The sequence below is a fragment of the Fringilla coelebs genome, assembly GCF_963513975.1.
Source record: "Fringilla coelebs genome assembly, chromosome: 6".
Taxonomy (NCBI): Eukaryota; Metazoa; Chordata; class Aves; order Passeriformes; family Fringillidae; genus Fringilla; species Fringilla coelebs.
Genome location: NC_140034.1, coordinates 8,738,054 through 8,757,539, shown reverse-complemented (window position 1 = coordinate 8,757,539; position 19,486 = coordinate 8,738,054). Strand labels below are relative to the sequence as shown.

General features: G+C 46.0%; 1 protein-coding gene across 5 annotated transcripts in view; it reads left to right on the top strand.

Annotated features, from left to right (window-relative positions):
• Positions 1-562: 562 nt before the first annotated feature.
• Positions 563-19,486, top strand: part of CEP170B (centrosomal protein 170B) — a 58,378-nt gene continuing 39,454 nt past the window's right edge. For all 5 annotated transcript variants that reach the window (XM_084208524.1, XM_084208522.1, XM_084208523.1 and 2 more), the window contains exons 1-4: positions 563-643; positions 1,877-2,012; positions 13,950-14,039; positions 17,074-17,154. In XM_084208524.1, coding sequence (XP_084064650.1) covers positions 1,908-2,012; positions 13,950-14,039; positions 17,074-17,154 — 276 coding nt within the window. In that variant the 5' untranslated portion in view covers positions 563-643; positions 1,877-1,907. The remainder of the gene's footprint in view (positions 644-1,876; positions 2,013-13,949; positions 14,040-17,073; positions 17,155-19,486) is intronic.

The following is a 19,486-nucleotide window of genomic DNA, read 5'->3' as shown; positions in this document are numbered from 1 at the left end:
GGGTCTGGTCCCGGCGTCTTGCAGAGACAACATCTCCAGTCCCATGACACCAAGCTTGCATGTTGGACCTTCCCAGACGGCTGCCCTGGTCAGAGAGGCGCCAGGGGCTCTGCTGGCATTCACTGAGCCCCTCTGAGAGCCCGAAGTGAAGGGGTGCTGAACCAGGGCACAGCACTGCCACAGGCTTCCTGGGGAAGCTCTGGAGGCCCCATCCCTGGAGATGTTCATGCCAGGCTGGATACGCCTTTGAGCAACCTGGTCTGGTGGTTGGCATCCCAGCCCAGGGTGCCAGGGTAATGACCTTTAAGGTAGATGACCTTTAAGGTAGATGACCTTTAAGGTAGATGACCTTTACGGCCTCTTCCAGCCCGACCCATGGCATGGTTGTGTCCCTGCAGCGATGACACGACCCAAAGCCAGGCCAGCACCTTCCGCTCAGGTGCCCGGCGAGCCGGGTGCGGGACCGGCCGCAGCACCGCCGCCTCCCCCGGCCGGGCCCGGCAGGGCTGGAGCCGCCTCCTGACGTCGGGAACCTGCGGCGCGGGGGCGGAGCGGGGCGGGCGCCGGGAGCGGCCCGCGGGGCAGGCAGAGCCGGCTGGCGGGGCGCGGTGCCCGGCTGCCACCGCGCCGAGGGCCGCAGCAGGTAGGACGGGCGGGCGGCGGCCGGGGGGCTGCGGGGCCGGCACACAAAGGGCTCTGCCGGCGGCTCCCGGCTCCCCTTCCCGGGCGCTTTGTTGGGGCTGCGGTGTGAGGGGCCGCTCGCATGTCGTGACACGGGCGCGGCAGCCCGGAGCGGCGGCTCCCGGAGCGGCGGGGAGGCGGCGGGGGCCGTGCGGGCTGTCCCCGTCCCCCCCGGGTGGCACTCATCCCCACCTGCGCGCCCCGCGGCCGCTGAGGCGGCGGTCGGGCCGGGGAGCGCCGCGCAGCCCGGGGAAAATGGAGATCTCCTTCCCCCGGTGCGCTTAGGAATGCAGTTGGGAGCCCGGGAGGTGGGTGAGGGGAAGGCGAGAGCCTGGCGTGTGCCGTGAATCCTCCTTCCTTCAGCCAGGGAGGGGAAAATGGGATGTTGTGGGAGAGGCGGGCGGAGAGGCCGCAGGAACAGGCTGCCCGCAGCCGGGCTGTGGCAGCGACAACAAACAGGTGTGGCCGGGAGAGCGCCCGGTGAGTGCCGCACGCAGGTCACGGCTGCCGCCCCTCCGCCCGCTGGGCACCGAAACCCCGCTGGGAATCGCAGCCTGTGCTTCCTGACCTGGGGTCCAGGGCGGTTCGGTGTTTGGACCAGCCGTGCAGCGGGGGAGGAAGGAAGGAAGGATTTGTGGGCTCCCAACTTACATCAGTGTGGAAGTGGGATGAGCAATGGGGAGGTTGGTCTCCTCCCTCCTAGGGCTGGTGTGAGCGCTCCTGGGAATGCACTGTGAAAGGGTAGAGGAGCCACGTTATGTCACCTCACTGATGTGCTGGTCCACATGTCTGGTGATGGAGGCTTAGGCTCTGTAGCACTGTGGTAGTGGTGAGGAAATGTTCTGGAAAGGAGATCTTTATTTTATCTTTTTTCCCCTCCATCATATTTCATAATTTCATTCATTGGATTCAGCTGGATGCTTCAATTTTTTAAACAATCCTTTCTGCAGATCCTTAGTCTTACTTTGCCATGGGAATATTTCCAGGGCTGCAGAGCTCCTACACATGGGCAGCAGGTCCTGGCAGACACTTCACAACTGCTTGTTGTCACCAGAGATTTAAGATAGGAACACAAGTGCATGAGGCAGCATTGGGTCCCACGGTAGAGGGAAATTTGGGAACGGCGGCTACACGCTCTTGTACTTGCACACTTCGTTAATAGCTAACTGTGTCTTGTGGGTTTTTCTGTGTTTAGGATGTATAAAGGTTAAGTGCCAAGCGCCAAAATGAGCGTGACTTCGTGGTTCTTGGTGAGCAGCACTGGCATTCGCCATCGGCTCCCTCGGGAGATGATATTTGTTGGAAGAGATGACTGTGAACTGATGCTCCAGGTAACATGGCTTTTTCTTTTTTTGTAATTATTTCTTCTGAAGATGCAGTAGATGTGTATGTAATGCTGGGAATGTGTAGAGGTGTTTGATGCTTTCAAGTAACACCTTTTAAAAGGAACTTCCTCTTTTTATCCTCAGTCTGTGTTTCCCCTGAAGACTTCATGTTTGTGACAGCACGAGTGAGGTTTTCAAATTGCCGTGTCATCAGAAGGATAGGATCTGTAGTGGTGGGAGATTAATCAAATAGATTAACTGTCTTGATGCTACTAGAAGCAGTAAACAAAGACATTACATTCTGTCCTGATCTGTGATTATGCTGCTGGCTTTTTTAGCTTTTAACACATGTGCTGTTTACATGTGATTTGAATGCAGGCAGGGTTTTTTGTTTACCCGTTTTTGTCTTCCAAGTTTGATTAAATTATTTATGCTGGTATTTTTCAGGTGTTTTTATCATGGTAGGAAATGCTGATGTTTAACAGAGGAAATCTGTTTTGGTGAGCTGAGTAGGCTGGTGACCTCTTCCTAAAGTAATTGTGTTACTTGGGCAAACTTTCAGCTTCTGTTAGTACTTTCCATACCAACATGTGTCTCTGCTGGACCTAATCCAGCATGTCTGAAGTGTTGACTCTGGTCTGATGTTTGACAGCATAATGTAGTAGATGTCACTCCAGATGAATGGGGCTGGAATCTTGCAAAGAGCTTTTGACAGGAGCAGTTTTGCTCAGGATTTTGTAGAAGCTCAGAATTAAATTAGTGATTCTGCTCAACCCATGCTATGAGTACTTCAGTGTACAAAAAATGTTCTCTTGCACCTGCCCGTCCTCCTTTTGCCCCTTTGTGAAGGTGGCAAATGTTCCTGTGGCAAATGTTTTGGTGGCAAAATTAGGAAGCTGCCTCCACAATGGAAACTCCCTCCTCATAATTTCCACTGCTGACCTGATCACAGGTATGCCCTAAATGCTGATGTAGGAGGCTGTGTTTGTAGTTGCTGCAGGGATTTTTTATGATATGTCAGTAGAAGGCCTGTTTAGAGATGTAGAAGTTCTTGTACAAGGTGTAGTTGAAGGACAAGGTGTTGTCTAGCTGTAATAAAGTGTCAGTGTCCACAAGAGGAAAGCTTGCAGTGTTTGTCCTGCTCTGCCTGCTGGCAGTGAGTGGCACAGCTGTGTTGCAGTGGTAGAGTTGGGACTCCTGTTCCACAGCAGATCATTTGTTTGGGCTCTCCCATGAATCACACTATCTCTTATTTCATGTTTCTATATGTCTGGCTGATGAGGCATGTAGAGGTGAGACATTAAAAATGTCCTGATATTTGCTGTACGTCTGCATTTGGGTGCTCAGGAACCTGATTGGCATCTTCTCTCATGACTTGAAGGGAGAAAACACACAGTGGCCCTGGTTTCCAGAAATGGTCTGAGTTTTAGGCTGCTCATCTTCATATCTTATGAAGAAACTTGAGGGTTGTTGTGCATTTTTCTTACTGTCACCTTTCAGTACTCTGACAGTCATGTCTCAAGCTGTGCATTCTAAAATAAAAGTACCCAAATACCTGTTATGCTTAAAATGCACGACTTGTTTCTCTGGTTGCTTATGGGGTTAACTGGATGTCATGGATTGTGAGCCACTCCATACCAATCAGAGTATTTCATGCTTCTTTGCAAGTCTGAGCTGGCTTGTCAGTGTTGCTTGTGGAGTACCCAACCTTGTGAGGCTCTTCATTTGCCATGCACTTTTCTGCAAGGTAAATGAATTGAGATTCCTGGAGGAGCCAGAAATATCTGTGAAACAGTTGTATCTGGGGGCTCATAGGTGGTGGGTGGTATTAAAAGAGGTTTCCATTATTTCACCAGAGTGAAGGCTCTAGATTGTCTATAAAAACCAGCAAGCTTGTGTTCATGGGGTGAGCTACATGTGACCCTTTATAAACATGCTGGTCTGCTATCTCCAGTAATGAAGCTTTTTCTAGGCTCACATGTAAGGTCTTGTTTTGAACAGCACAGCACATTCTTTTCCTAGCCATTTGCTTATGAAGATGTTTTCCAGCGCTACCTGGAGCTCCAAATGAGATGTTTGTAAGTAAGACTGAGTGCAGAAGAGAAACTGTGAGCAGAGACTTCATATCCAAGCAGAATTGTATGTGAGCAGATGGAGGATGAGATCTAAAAATAGACTTCTTCCCTTCTGTGACTGTCCATGTCACAAAATCGTTGTGAGGACTGGCACAATCATTTGTCTTGGGGGAAGCTTAAGAAGCAGGGCAGTGATCAGAGCAGATGGACAGAGCTCTTGTGGCAGTTGTTTGCACCTTGTAGTCTTTCTGTGGTACTGACCCTGAAACTGTATATTCACTGCACGGTTATTTTCCATATATATTTCAAGATACTGGCATTTAATCCTTTGAAGTGCACAGCTGGGAACAGACTGGCAGTGACTGGGTGACCTGGTCAGTGTTTTTTCATCTCTAAGGCTGTTACTGCTTATTGATTTCATCGTGATATGGTTTGTGGTTCCCTGTTGAGACCATGTGTAACACGGAACTCAAACACACAGCATGGAGATAATCCTTGTCCTGGAGACCTGCAGTCTTACCTTTCTCATTTTACTGTTTTAGGAGTGTCTTGTCTATTGATATTTTCTTGGAATGTGCTGTCTCAAGGTATCAGATCTCTAAACAGCAAAAAAGGATGGATTTGTCACCAAACAATTAAGCTTTAGTTATGTCTGGTTTTCTTATTTCATAATACAAGTAGTGGATTTGCTTTCTGATTAACAAAGAGGTGAAGGAACTCAAAGTCTTTAATCTTAAAGTAGGTCTGATAGTGGGGAAACATAATCTACCTTGGTATCTTCTATACCTACTAAGAGGATTAGAAATATTTTAAATGTTTTTGCAGCTCTCTAAAGCTTCTAGTACAAGTAAATGCGAGAATTACATTGGGTTTGAATGTTAATGCATGGGTGAAAATGCCATGAAGCCATGAAGTGTAGCTGTAGCTTGGCATGCAGTGTTGCTACCAGAGCCAAGAGCTCACTTCTGTCCTTTTCCTAAGAAAAAGGCTTGATTTCTTCAACGGCCTTACTGCTTCCTACAGGTAACAGGCAACAAACTGCAGGAGTGTGGAAATCTGGACCTTCACTAACCTGCCCTGCTGTGGGTTTTTAATGTGAAACTCAGGGGTGGTAGGAAGTAATGCTCTGAAAAGATCTACTCTTTTTTTAAAATCAAAAATAAAAGAATTTTGGGACCATCCTGAAGAAAATAATTTTTCCCTCCCCCCAACATCATTCTTTTGGGAAATGCAGCTGCCATTTTTATCAGCTTTGATAACTTGTTTAATGTGATGGGTACTCAGGGGACAAACATTTTGCAAACTCAAAAATTTCACTTAACCATTAAAACATTCCCCGCTGCTCCTAAACAAAACATTTTTTTGCATTTTTGCTAAATGTTAATATTTACAGAATGGAAAGCAGTGTCATGATTTCCCTGCTTTTGTTTGAGAGTGATGTTTACTGGAAAATTTGGGGAATAGAAATGTTTAACCAGTGCTCCCCTGATTATTTCCCTCACTTTAGAGTGATGCTCTGGGCATCACTGTGAGTTTGTACATGAGTGTGAGTTACAGTAGGAGTAGGTGCAGGCAGCATGGTGCTTTTTCTTTTATGCCTGTATCCTGTATGCCTTTTGAGACAGCCTGACATTTCCTATCAGGAGACACTGCTTGCAATTGCTTATAACTCTGCTAAACTTTGTAGCTGTTTGGGATGAGAGTTTACTTTCCAGGCGTCAGTTTTATGCAGTGTGTTCTGGATGCAGTCATTTATCTCCTCCCTTTAGTCTTTGCTGTGAGCGACTCTGAGAAAAATGCAGTTTTCTTCAGGTCAATTATTTAAAGGTATATTTAGCCTGTTCTTTGAAGTTCTGGCATTGTAGTAGAGTTGGGTCAGTGAAGATTTTCAAGAGTGAATGACTAGTTTGGAGGTGATGGGTTTGTTGGGTTTTTTTTTTGCTCACACCGCGTGGCTTTGACCAAGTTCCAAATCTTTGAATAAAATCTGGAGTTTGAATGTGGTCAGCAGGGACTTATTTGATAGTATTGCCTTAAGTAATTTCACCTGGGAGTGATTTTGGCAAGGGGATGAAGTGGAAAAGTGTCACAGGTTGGGCAAAGAGGAGCTGGGTACAGGTATTCACAAGGCTGGGGTGTAGATGTAACAGCAGCTGTGCTGGATTAGATCAGGGTACACCTAACCTGGCATCCTGACTCAGTGGTCAAAGCAGCTGTCGAGGAAAGGGCAAGAACAAGCCAAGAGTGCAATGATACTTCCAGAATGCTTGTTCAACCTCTTCACCTGTGTTTAAGGAAGCCACAGGTCAGATCTGTGCATGTAGTGGTTGGATTTCTCCTCTAAAGAGCTTCACCAAGTGATGAAGATTTGGCCAAGTGAGGAAGCACAGCAAGTACAAGTGAGGATTCTGATTGTGCAGAGTGAGAGGAGGAGCAGCAGGACTTGGAAGAGTGCAGAGGGTGGTGCACATAGGGCAGAAGCCACTTGGTGTGGGCAAAACGGGCATTACAGGATGTGGCTGCTGAGCAGCATCGCCCTTAGGCCTGAGATGGGTCAGGACTTGCTATTTATTATTCTGGTGTCAGAAGAGAGCTGTGAAAGCTCCTAGCCAAGCATCTGTCACTGGTCCAGATGGGACTTCGCATGCTGCTTATGGTACCAATTAGTTGGTTCAAGTGGTAGGGCCTTGTGAGCTGGACATACAAGTTCATTGTGGTGAATTGCACAAAGGTAACAATTCTGCGTTTCCATCTTTTTAGCTTGCTTTGTTAAAAAGACAGGGAATTGCAAGCATTCCAGGCACTGAAGGAGTATTCTTACAGCTGCTAAGTCAAGTGTTTATAACTGCAGAGCAGTTACAACACACTAGTGTGAAGGCTGCTGAAGGCTGCCTGTGTAATCCTGCCTCTGCCCCTGTGTACATAGGCATGAAGATGCAATCTGTTATTGTGTCGTTCCCGGGTATTTTTCCCCGCAGGATCTGTTCTATGTCTGGTATGCAGGGTGCACGGCATGCTCCACAAATAATAGAGTGCAAAGATGAACGCTGCCTATGTGTGACATCTGGTCAAATTAAGGTTTCATTGACCTGATGTATCCTGCCTTCCCTGGGCCATACTTCATAATACCATGTCTCTCCTGTGCAGTTTAGTGAGTGCATACATAAACAAGTGTGAATAGGTGTGGTGTGGGCTGTCTGCAGCATTATGCTGGGAAGAAGCAGATGGTGACAACTTGGTATATGATCTTTTCCCTGGTCCTTCTAGGTGGATTCACTACAATGCAGAAATTGTATCCCTCCATTGCTCATGTATTTTCAGCACTGGGAGTTCCCAGAAGAAGCCATGAGGAGTCTCTGCTCGTTTTTGTGTCTGAACCTCCCTCCCCATGGCAGTGTAGGGTGGAAGTGGGAAGCTGCAGTTGGGACAGGGAGATGCCCCACCTGTGCTGTTTGACTGCAATTATCCAGAGGGCGTGAACAAGCACCTAAGTTAGTCCCTGGGTATTGGGAATTGCCAAGAGTGATTCATTAGGTGTTATAAAGGAAGTAAGTGTCTTACAGAAGGGAATGGATCTAGCCTTGGGAAGGTGCTGCTTTTTGACAGGTAGTGTTTCCAGGTGCTGGGACAGCAGCTGTGGGAGGAAGGATGCACATCCTGTATTTCCAGGCCTAGAGTTGTTTTTTTGGCTCTTCCTTGTCCCATTGTGTTCTGTTAATGTGCATTTGATGGGAGGAGGTTATGTTGCCTGATGGCATATGAGTGTAGGAGGCTGGAGGCATATCTAGACTGGCAGACCTGGGAGGGGAGTTCATTGCTGGAGGCAGGGTAGGAAGCGAGACAATGGTGACACTGAAGGCAGGTGGTTATAAGAGTTGAGAAGGCTTCATGCAGCTGGCAAGGTGCTGGAAGCCTGGACTGCCAAGAGTTTGTCCCACTCTGGAGTGGGCAGAGAAAAAAGGGAGATGTATCTTCCTTATGTGAGATCCTGATCCAGGCAGTAGCAACTCAGCTGCACTATAAAAGTTCAGGCTTGTGTCCCACTTAAAATGATGCTTTTCCATTCCTCCTGGGTGGCCATGTAAAATAAGGGGAAAGCCAGTGCATCTGTGGGCAGCATGCTCCCTGCCTGAGGTCAGGATCTGACCCTGGGTCGCTTGAACCAGTTCACTTTGGAAATGGAGAACCAGCGAGCAAAAACCCATTTTAGCCCAAAACAACGGGTTAAGTTTTTATGGGAACCGTGCCAGCCTCCAAATCCCTTTGCCAAGCTGTGGGGATTACAGTTTCATTTTCCTGGGGGATTTCTCTCTTTTGTTCAATGCCTTATTTTTTGCTTGAATACTCAGGCCCTGCTTCGGCCACAGATCGGCAAAGTCCAGGATTTTGGCTGCAGCAGAGCCGAGGTCAGGAGCCTCTGCAGCCTGGGAGCTGTAAAGAGAGTCCAGCCCCAGGATGAGGTGGCTGCACTTGCTGAAGAGATTTGTCTGCTTAGGGAGAGTCATTAGAAGCTGGCAGCAGCTGCCCCTGGGAGCCATCAGGCTGCCACAGGGGTGACAAACTTGCAACCAGCCTGGGGCAGGATGGAGCATTCACTGATATTCTAGAAAAGTACTGGAGGGGCCAATGCACACAACGGCTGTGAAATGCTTTGTGGTGAAAAGAGAAGGACCCAGTGTTCACATCTGTCATTAAATGTTATCCAGCATATGTTTACTTTTGAGGAGCAAAATTCACATTTCAGGCCAGAATGCCTGGAAATGGATTTTTGTTGTTATTATTGTTGTTTTGTTGGGTCGTTTGTGTTTTGTTGTTGGGGTTTTTGTTTGTTTGTTTTGGTGTTTTGTTTTGCTTTTTTCTTTTTATTTTTTTTAAATTTGGTTTTGTCGGTCTCCATTCTAAAGTGGGACAGCAGCAGAGGTTTATATTTCCTTACTGGGACACTTGTGCAGAGCACAGTACTGGCAGAAATGTAACCTGTTCACTATGGAAAGTATTTGAATAACTGTTTTATTGCATGCTGCCACCAGAATGCTGCAGTTATTTTGTGCCAGAAGTGCACAGCAGACTGCAGTGAGGAACAGGGAAACTGCTTATGTTTGTTTATTTTATCTCCAGTGCCACGATGCCTCGCGGCACTGGCAGGGCTGAGGTCCAAATCTCAACCCCAACCGGTAGGTTTTCACCCATGGTAATTCTCCTGAGAAAAAAGTAGCATCTGTATCTGCACAGACAGCTGAGCTGTGTCTGCTCCCTGGCCCTGTGGGGAAACACAGGCTGTCTGGCTGTATTTCTCCTCCTGCCTTCCTAAGCAGGTCTTTTTGCCTTGTGGATTTTGCTTGGCATCTCTGCCGCTCATGCTTTCATCCCGAGATCCCTGTTCTCTGCATCAGACCCTTCACCAAACACAAAGCTGTAGGGTGTGTGCAGCACATGTAGCCACAGTGTGATCTGTGCCTCTGTGGAGATTCCTGCAAGCTTTTGAAGCCGATTTTGCTGATTTGATGATGTGTGCAGTTTTGAGAATCACAAGTGAGCTGCCTGGTTGCATGGCTGATTGGAAACTGGTGAGCCAAGGTGTTGGTAGCACTGTGGGACTGGCAGACCCCCAGGTACCATTCCTGTGTTTTGTACTATCTGCTTAACATGACTGTGGAAGTAGGAAGAGCCATATATAAAGTACCTCCATCCTCAGTTATATGCTGTGTATGCATTTTGTCTACTAGGTATTTAAAACATGATGCATGGTAGATAGTATGACAGAAAAGCAACGCAACCTTATATTAGGAAGTGATTTGAATGTCTGGAAATTCCAGCTCTGGATGAGGGCTGAGTGTAGTAACAAATCAGTGTCCATGTTTTCCCTGCAGAGAAGTGTAAATATTCTTAATCAGAAAAGCACATGTGTTTTCCTGAGAGTTGTTTTCATTTGATAACAGCTCCAGTGTTGGGACATGGTGAGAATGCTATGTGCTTCCTTCATTTCCAGCCTCTTGGAGTGTAGCCTTGTTTCTTGCCTGAAGATCACCATGGCTTAAGAGGATACCTTCCTTCCTTCTTTTCCCCTTCTCAACCTCCCCTGAGCTGCTGCAGCTCTGGTTTGGTTGTTTGGATCTCTTACCCATAGCTCAGGACTGCTGCTCACCCATCACAAGTACATTTCTGGTGAAACAGATTTTTTTTTTTTTGCTTTTGACATCTGGATATAGGTAATTGAGGTTTCTTATTAACACTTTATTGAAAATTCTGTCTTTTTTTATTATTATTATTTTGGATCCCTGTATCTATTTGTGACAGATCAGTCTTGCCTTTGGTTATGGAGGTCATGACTGATCATTAAGCAAGACTCAGTATTTGGTGCATGTGTGCATTTAGGCTAGAAGTCCTCTTATGTTAGTGATTCAGTCAACTTAATTGCAGTTTTTCAATTTATAGATGCCTAAAATCTTTCCAGTGAAGTTGCAGATGGCTGGGAGCTCTGCACTCATGGGCAGCTCTGTAATGTGTTGACTCAGGCTTCTTAAATCACTTTCTGTGATTCAGCAGGTCACTCCTTAGAAACCACTGGCCTGCTGGGCTGAAGTGACTGTCCCTGGGCTCTCAGCTGTTACCAGCAGGGAAACTGGTTAGTCTCCTCTTGGGAAGTGGGATTGAGGGAGCCTGGTCTTCTCTGCAAGAGACAAAAGCACCAGCAGCCGCTGGGTTGCTGCTGGCACTGCACACAAGAGCAGTTTATGTTAAATGTGACTGATGTTGAAATAAACCACACCTCAGTTCTCAAGTAAGAGTGACCTTTGGCAAGTCTGCATCAAAATAAATAAGGTGTGATTTTAGTTACTTTAAGTTGAGTTTCCTTGGAGACAGGCCCTTAGGAACTCCTGCTGCCAGTTCCTGTGATGTTTGCTGGCTTAAAGTAAAAAAAAAAACTAAGAAAATTCCTCTCTTCTCCACAAAAGCATGAAATTTCACAGAAGTGCAATCTGCATAACAGTTTGCCTTGTTCCTGATGTGCTCTTAAAGAGATGTTGAGAGGTTGGATGAAGACTGTGGGACAGATTTTGCATGTTGTTTTAACTCTTTTTGCTGTAGGTTTTCTTGAACACAGCTGAAACTTCCTTGGAAAACAGGGTGGCAAAAATTGGTTCCTTTGGTGACCTCTTTCTCCATTTATGGAGCGGAATATCATGTTGCAGAAATACATGTCTGCTCCCCTGAGATGACCCCCATCTGATTGGGGACCCCTGAGTGGCTGAAGTCAGCTGTTGTAGAACACAGCAGACCAAGGGCTGGGCTCAGTTACATCAGGGTCAGATGCAGGGCAAATTGAATTTTTCTGAGACAGCTGGTTCCCAGAAATAAACTTCTTTTTAAGTGACCTGTGATACATTTAAAATCAGATACCAGATCTGTCCCAATTTTCTGTCTGGGTTAACTTTTTGGGCTGGAAACCTTTCTGCCCTTGGAAGGGAGCTGAATGGTTTGCTCTGCCTTTAGAATCTGTTAATCTTTAAATGAGCCTCCATGACGTGCCTGTAAAAAGCTAAAGCAAACACTGCTGCACCAGTTTATCAGTATTCCCTTGTATCTCATTGGGAACAGTGGCATCCACAATTTTGAGCAGCAGAGGGATCACAGGGGTGACAGACCACGTCTGTGCTGTGCAGGATGGTCCCCTGTGCACGGCTGTCTTTGACTCCAGTGCCATGAAGCACAGCACATAAATGCCCATGGACAGGGAGAGGGGATGGTCATCCCCCTCTGCTTTGTAGGTGAGGTGTGGTGAGCTCTCCAGGAGCCCTGTCCAGAGCAGTGCTCAAACAGCCAGACTGTTGTGGGGACAGATTCTGGGCTCACATCCTCCAAAGGAACCATGTGATAGATCAGGAACAACCCCAGCTTATGTAGCATCAGCTGCTGTGGTACCTGAGGCTGTGCCTGGAGACACTCCTGTCGTCAGGGCCATGTGCTGAGGTGCAGGGCCTGGGCAGTGTCCTGGACCATCCTTGCCTTGCACTGCCCACACCTGCCACAGCCACCTGGGTCATTGGAAATGGACTGAGGAGCTGCATTTGGTGTGGATAAGAGAGAGAAGCGGTGCTTGAGATTTTGGTGTTCAACCCCCGACTTGAGATCAGGGCTCGGACACCAAGGGTGGGAATGGCATGAATGGTACATTTGTGTGTGCCCCTTCTGGGAGGGCTTTGCTGTGTGTTGCTTCTCCTGTTTAGTGCTCAGCATAGCAGGAGGCACATGTGGGCTGTCCCCAGTCATGTTGTCCCTGCCTGTCCCCCCTCTGTTTGTGGCTTTGGGGGGTGATTGCTGTTCGAGCAGCATCAGTTGGGCAGCAAAGAATAAGGTGCGTCCTTGGAAGTCCAGCAGCATGTGGATAACTATTAGTGAGGGAGCTGGAGGCAGGGGGGCACTTGCTCCTGTCCTCACTGCCTCTGCTTGGGATGACATATCATGAATAGTGTGAGAGATGTTTCAAGGTGGAAGGGTAATCTTATGGCCAAGTATGTGCTTGCTTCATATTGGTACTTCAGGGTTATTCAGTGTCTCCTGGGCTGACGGATACTCTGCAGGGGAAGGGGATGCCATTTCTCAGGTGTTGTGGTACTTCCCATGTGCTTGACATTGGCTGGGCCAGAAGAAATTCCTGCAAATAGTAGCAGTTTCTGTGGAAAAAGTCTCTTTTGTTTTCACCAAGGAATTGCCTGAAACAATCTTTGCCTCTGCATGCTTGCAAGAAGCCAGATAATGGCTTGCTGAGAGCAGTGCTGTGGAAACCAGTGTGTCTATACTTGGCAAAAGGAAAGGACTTTCAGCAAGAACTTGTTGGTTGGTGCCCAGGAGGATGAGGATTAGCTGACTTGGAGCCTGGCTGCTCTCCCTGCTCTGCTGGCATAGCCTCCCCTCCCCTGGCCTGAGGTACCAGGGAGGTCTCAGTGCTGTGTGTACGTGCTGATGGAGTGACTGCTTCCAGTGTCTGCCTGAGGTCAACTGCAGCAAGGATTCAAGTTATGAGAGGCAGCAGGTCTAAAAACAGACAGTCTGGTGTCTTTATAGCTGTAACACACCATATTTCAAAATTATTCATAGATCTTGTTCTAGCACTTCTTTCAGAAGTCTGACATGATGCCTGCTCAAGTGTCACGCTCTGTTTTGAAGATAAGGTGCATTACTTGTGCATTGTGACAAAGCCCGTGGCACCAGATCACTGTTAAGTTCAGTGTAGTCAAACCCAGTTTACAATTTAAATTTTCTTGGAGTTGCTTTCTGTCTAATTCCAGGTTTACTAACCTCTCTCTAGCTTGGAACACATCCTAAAATTTAAATCAATTCCAGGACATAATCCCGGGAACAGTATAAATTTTTGGGAAAAAGTTTGGTTTGTAACTCAAGACACTGATTTTTTTTCTCTTTGAAAAATAGGAAGAAATGATCCCAAGTAGGAGCATCCCTAGTGTTGAGGCCACTGGCCTCAGCAATTGAAAAATTGAGATCTTCTAGCTCTTGCTGACTCAGATCCTGGCCTCCAGGCTTTCAGTTTGATTTTGTTCAGTGTGTATTGATATAATTTATTGAAATTGTGGCATTGTCTTGACAGCCTTCAGCAATTTTTTAAAAAACTTTTTCTTTTCCCTTCTCCATGAAAATAGCGTATTGTCTTCAAACTCTGCAAACAACCATGGAACCATTTACTGCTTATCCTTCCATTATTTATAGTGGTAAATAGTAGTTAATCCTTGCTGCTTTCCCCCTCTGTCCCCCTAGCCCACATGAAGGCCGTTTAATGTCTCAGTGTTGCTCTGATGAGCAGTGTCTCTGTGCCTGGCCGCTCTCACGCTCCTTGTGCTTCCCTTGCCAGTCCCGCAGTGTGGATAAGCAGCACGCTGTGATCAACTATGACAAGGAGAAGGATGAGCACTGGGTGAAGGATCTCGGCAGCTTAAACGGAGTAAGTACCAAACCTCCAGCTGGCAGGGTGGCCTGGTGATGTGCTGAGTCTGCAAGCACTCATGTGCTTGCTGAATCCTGCTCTCAGACCCTTTTGGGTCACTGCAGCTGTTGGCATGAGTTAAGCTAAACATGCATCATTTGCAAGGCCTGAGGTGGAGGTCATGTAGCATCTCATCTTGGGAGGGGCAAGCTTTGGTGAATATTGTATTGCTTTTTCCCTCTCTGCTGGTGTCCTTGCAGAATGCTTCAGGGCTCACTAAATTATAAAGCCTTTTGCAAAAGGAGAGGAAATAAATTCAGTTTCATGTTGGGGATGTTACCTTTAAACTGGTGGAGATTCTGTAGCAGCTGTTCAGCATGAGCGGGGTGACCTTTTGGTGGTTTCATTGTCAGTGCATGGAGAGATTTATGGGGTGGTGAGACATTTAATTTCATTGGGGAGAATCTACTTAAAACCACCTCTTTTTTCTTTTTTTTCCTTTTTTTTTTTTTTAATAATAAAAATTGCTCTTTTGCTTGCCTTGAGCCTGGTTTGCATGAAGACCGAGGAATACTGTGAGCACAGAAGAAGGAACTGAGCCTGACTGGATGTTGACCCTTGCTCTGATTCAACTTATGCAGTAGTGTTAGACACCTGAATTCCATGATACTTAAATACACCATTGTTGTAAAAAATGTCCAGATGTCATAGCATCCCTCTGTTTTGGTAGTTTTTTTCATACAAGTGGATCTGTTCCTCTGCTGGAGCAGGCCTAAGCTAGATTCACATAATTGTCTTCCCAGTGGGGGTTTTACTGCAGCCATTGTTTTATTGTTTTGGACATAGAAGCCCTCCACCATCACAGCCACAAAACCACAAGATGAGCCCAGAAACTTGTACAAAAACAGTGGCTAAAGCAGCCCTCAACCAATCTGCCTCTTCTGGCATCTGAACACAGCAAGAATGAGTGCTAATCCTTCTCAGCCTAATAGCTGAAGGCATGGAGCCCTGCTGAAATGGGAATATTTCCAGTAACTGCTCTGGACTCTAGCTGGATCCCTGGTTCAAAAGCTAGGCTATTTAACTCATGATGGCAAAATAGCAGCTGAAGATTCTGCTAGCAAGGGAGGGAAGACTTGTACCACTAATTATTTTCTGTCTTCACATACTAAAGCATAAGAATTTACATCATTTTAATGGTAGACTTATGCTTAGAGAGGCAGTGGAGTAAAAGGGAGTTGCAGCAGTGCCTGTCTTCTGCAGCTGATCAAACACTTCTGTTGAAAAAGTCTGTTGTGGCCAAACCAAATTTTGCATGCAATAAACATATTTTATTTGAAAATTGTCACAAAAACTTACGTTTCAGGGGGGAAAAACTTGTTTCCCCCTCCGAAACTAAAGAAATCACTTCTGAGCACTTTGATTTTCAATCCATTTTCAGAATTTCCTTTTATTTTGTATTTGAGTAGTCAGCAATGCATTATATGGCTTTGCTGGATTATCTGGTTCATATTATTGTCAAAGTGTTTTATATTGTTTTTATTATAATGTTCAGGTAATTCTGCTGTCTCTATTCAGAGGTTTTTGTTTTTAAGGGCAGCATTTCTATCCAGATTAACAATTTTACTGAAGTTACTTTATCTCAAGTAAACATGAACAAATAGGTAACTATCAAAATGAGTTCTTGCAGATTTTTTTTAAGAAAATTCAGTAAACAATTATTCCTATTCCAGATGCAACTGTTGTGGGTTTTTTAAATTTTAAAAACTTTAATGCAAATTGGAATTCTGTGCCTTTTAACTAGCTTCACTGTTTTTATTCTGAAATTACAAGCCTGTTTCCCAGCTCTTCTGTAAATTGCCAGGAAACTGGGGGCTGTTGTCTGCTGAGGTTCTAGTTTCCTGCTCTACCGTTTATTTTTCCTCTGTGGTTAATACTAGGTCTTATCATGCATGTTTGGCTTGGCTGAGGTGAGAAGACAGAAGGAAAAGACTGCGCTGCAGTCATGAAAACATGTAAATTCATTTTCTAGTATAATTTTGTTTCCTCAGCTGCATTTGCATTAATGGCACAAAGCCCCAGCAGCAGGCTCCTGGTCTGAGAGGCTGGGTGAATCCCACCTTGCCAAGTAGGGTAACTCCTGGTGTCTGACTGCCTCAAATCCAGCTGGGGGAGTGGCTAATCCCCATCAGCACTCTGGGGCTTCTTCAGCCCCTTCTTATTTTTGTTTGGCCCAGGTTATTGCAAAGGCACATGGGTTTATTTGTGAAAGATGTCCATGCTTGATGTGCTTGATGTGATCCTCGATTGGTCTGGGAGAATTGTTTCATAGTGGGTCCCCTCAGGAAGCACAGACATCAAAAGACATTTATCCACAGCTGTGAAATACATGTCTTGCACCTTTAGAAGGATGTTAGTTCCTTTCAGCGTCAGTTAACTGCCTGGAGCATGGGAAAAAGGGGTGGGGGAATTTTTAGCACGAGGGGTTTGGTTATTTTGGACAGTGTGGCCTCAGGTGTCATGGTGATGCTCCTTCAAATTTTTTCCCCATTTCCCTGTGCATTTTCATTTCCCTTTCCTCTGTGATAGGCTTTGCTTGTTAAATTATCAGGCCTTGGGGCTGACACCAGTCTTGTTTGCCATCCAGCAGAAAGCTGATTCCTAGCTCAGTAATTAAGGGCATGAGTTGCAACCGTTTGCTGGTTGAGACGGGTGTAGGAGAACCAAGAGCATTTGAAGTTCCTAACTTCAGGCACCTCATTTACCTGCTCAAGTCAGGGACTAAAATTGCATTTGCAGTTGGTGCAAAGGAAATCTCCCTAAAGGTCCCTTCACAGCACCTTGCTTTGAAGCATAATTGGGGTGCTCTGACTTGCCTATGGGAGCCATTTGCTGGTGTTGGTTTTTCCAGGGAACTTAGCTCCTAACTCCTCTGAGTACATGCAGTGCCATCAGCAGATGGACATGGGTGCCCTCCAGGAGCACCATCCCTCTGAGATCCATCACCCTGGTACCCTCAGTCCAAACCCATTCCTGTGCTTCTCTCCTGCAGACGTTTGTCAATGATGTGAGGATTCCTGACCAGAAGTACATCACCCTGAAACTGAATGATGTCATTCGCTTCGGCTACGATATCCTTTCTGGAGAGGATTGGGACTCGGGCTTTGTTTGGGTTTTGTGCTGTTGGATGCATGAAGAGGTACCAGGGCTAATTGTGTCTACTGAGTAAGGTGTTTGTTTTGCATCTTGGAGCCTTTGGATGGCTCATGAGCTTGTGTTTCTTCACCATCAACCTGATTCAGAGCGCATTAATTATCATGCCTGCTTTTTCAGATGCCTGGACTTTGGATCAGGCTCTGCACCAGCAGTACTGACTGTGGAAGTGCCTCTTCAGTCTCCTCCTAAGGAAGGGTTCTGGTTTTTTTTTTTTACTTGGGTGGCAACTGTAGCTTGTACCAGCTGGGAGCAAACATAGTTCATATATTTTGTATGAACTAATATCTTCCTATTTTTTTTTCATTCAATTTGCCTTGTTTTATTAGTCATTTCACCCAGATGCTTTCTTTCAGACAATTTTCAGGCCTTGAGCCTTCAACATTTAGCATTGGAGCTTGTGGCCAGACCTTGACTGTGTACTGATTAAAGTTTGCCTGTGCAAATTGGTTCTGCCACAAAATGCAAGAGTAAATCTTTAGCAATAGCACATTTCACCTCTAGCAAGGGAAGCTAGGTTGCAGTTACTGCTTTATTTATAGACCACAAATCCTGCCAGTGTCTACTAAAACACCTTTGCTTTCATCCCTTTCCTTTTTTACCCTGATGTGACAGTATGGCTGGCTATAAGAATAGATGTTGACAAGCCTTTCTGAGCCTGAAGAGCAGTAGTGATAAGTAGAGGCTCCTATTGCTGTCTTTTCATGTAATCTAATACTTCTTCCACTTCTTTTTCAGTTGCTTCTATCTGCCAAACTTTGCCCACTCAAGCTGAATTTAGAAGTAGCAAGTGTCTTCTCCAGGGCTTTTTTTTTCTTTGCTGGGGAGATGTCAATTAAAACAGTCCAGACATTTCTGAGAATAGAGGCAGAGACTAAGTTTTACCATTTGGTGAGGGAAAATGTTTGGCTGGAAAACTCTTGTGCATCCTTGACCCCAAGGCCACATTCTTCCGCCTTTTGCTGTCCCCATGATAATCCATTTGTGCTTGGCCATGTTTTAGCCCTTGAAATACTCCCAACCTTTAGCCTTGCTGGTCTTCCAGGGATCTGGTACTTCAGCTGTCAGCAGTGACAGTGCAGGAGCACTCACTGTTGCAACCAGGATTGCTTAAACTTGTGTGTGCCATCCTGGATCTGCAGGAAAAGAGAGTTTTCTGGGCCATGGATCTGGGTCTTGGTCACTCTTTTCTGGGATCCTGTCATTAAAGGTGGTGTCTTGCTGCATATGTGATGAAATCTTTTACAGGCAACCTCAGTTGAAGCTTTTCTTGACTTTGCAAATGTTTGGGGTTTTTTAATGTAGCTGCTTGTGTATGTTCTGGTCTCTTGGTGTGTGAGGAAATGCAGAGAAGACTTGCTGTGAACTCCAGTCCTGGGAAGGCAAAAGTCAGTGCCTGGAGCATGGGTGGGTTCAAATGGCTGCAATACCAGTTTAAACTTTTTACAGAAAGCAATTCTCAGCAATGAGCAGCTGATTTTAAGTATTTAGTCCTGCAGCCCTTTCATGGATATTCAAGTGAAATGAATGATTATACTTATGAGCTGTAGAATTTATTGCCCTCAACAGGAAAATTTTAAAGAATGTGGGTTTTAGAGTAAACTTCATAAGATGTACTGTACCTATTGCAGCTATAAGGTCTTTCTCTGCTTTGCTGTTTTGGTGCCACTCTGTTTAGCAGAGCTTTCTGTGCACACTGCAGTCAGCTTGGTGTGGATGGCAGCATCTCCTGAGATTTTGAAGTCACTGTGTCCCATTGCATGAGAGCATTTCTCTTTTCCATTTACAGTTTCACTCACAGGCTGTGCAGAGTTTCCCTGCTAGGCCAGTATCACTGGATTTATTTTTAGTCTAACATTTTCCATCTTTCCTTTTTCCTCCTCTTTTGCTTTCTGCTGTGCTGATTGGGTTGTTCATGATGACATTCCAGATGCCAGCTTTTTTCTTTTTTTTTTTTTTTTTAATACAGCATTGCTGAGGATTATTGCCTGGGCTCAACCATGTGAATGCCTCCCTTCCTAAGAGGTCACAGCAGCTCATGACCTGATTTACTTTTCATCTAGAAAACTGCAGTGACTGAAAGGCCTTGCCAGGGCAGGAGAGCACCATAGTCCCAAGGATTTGAGCAAGGAGCTGAACTCTGCTCCTCCTTTATCCAGCGTGTGAGACTGGCCCATCTTGGCCGGGATGCTGAGTGATCTGCCTGAAGCCACCAGCCAGGTGGAGAGGATCAGGGTGTGCGCTGAGCTGGG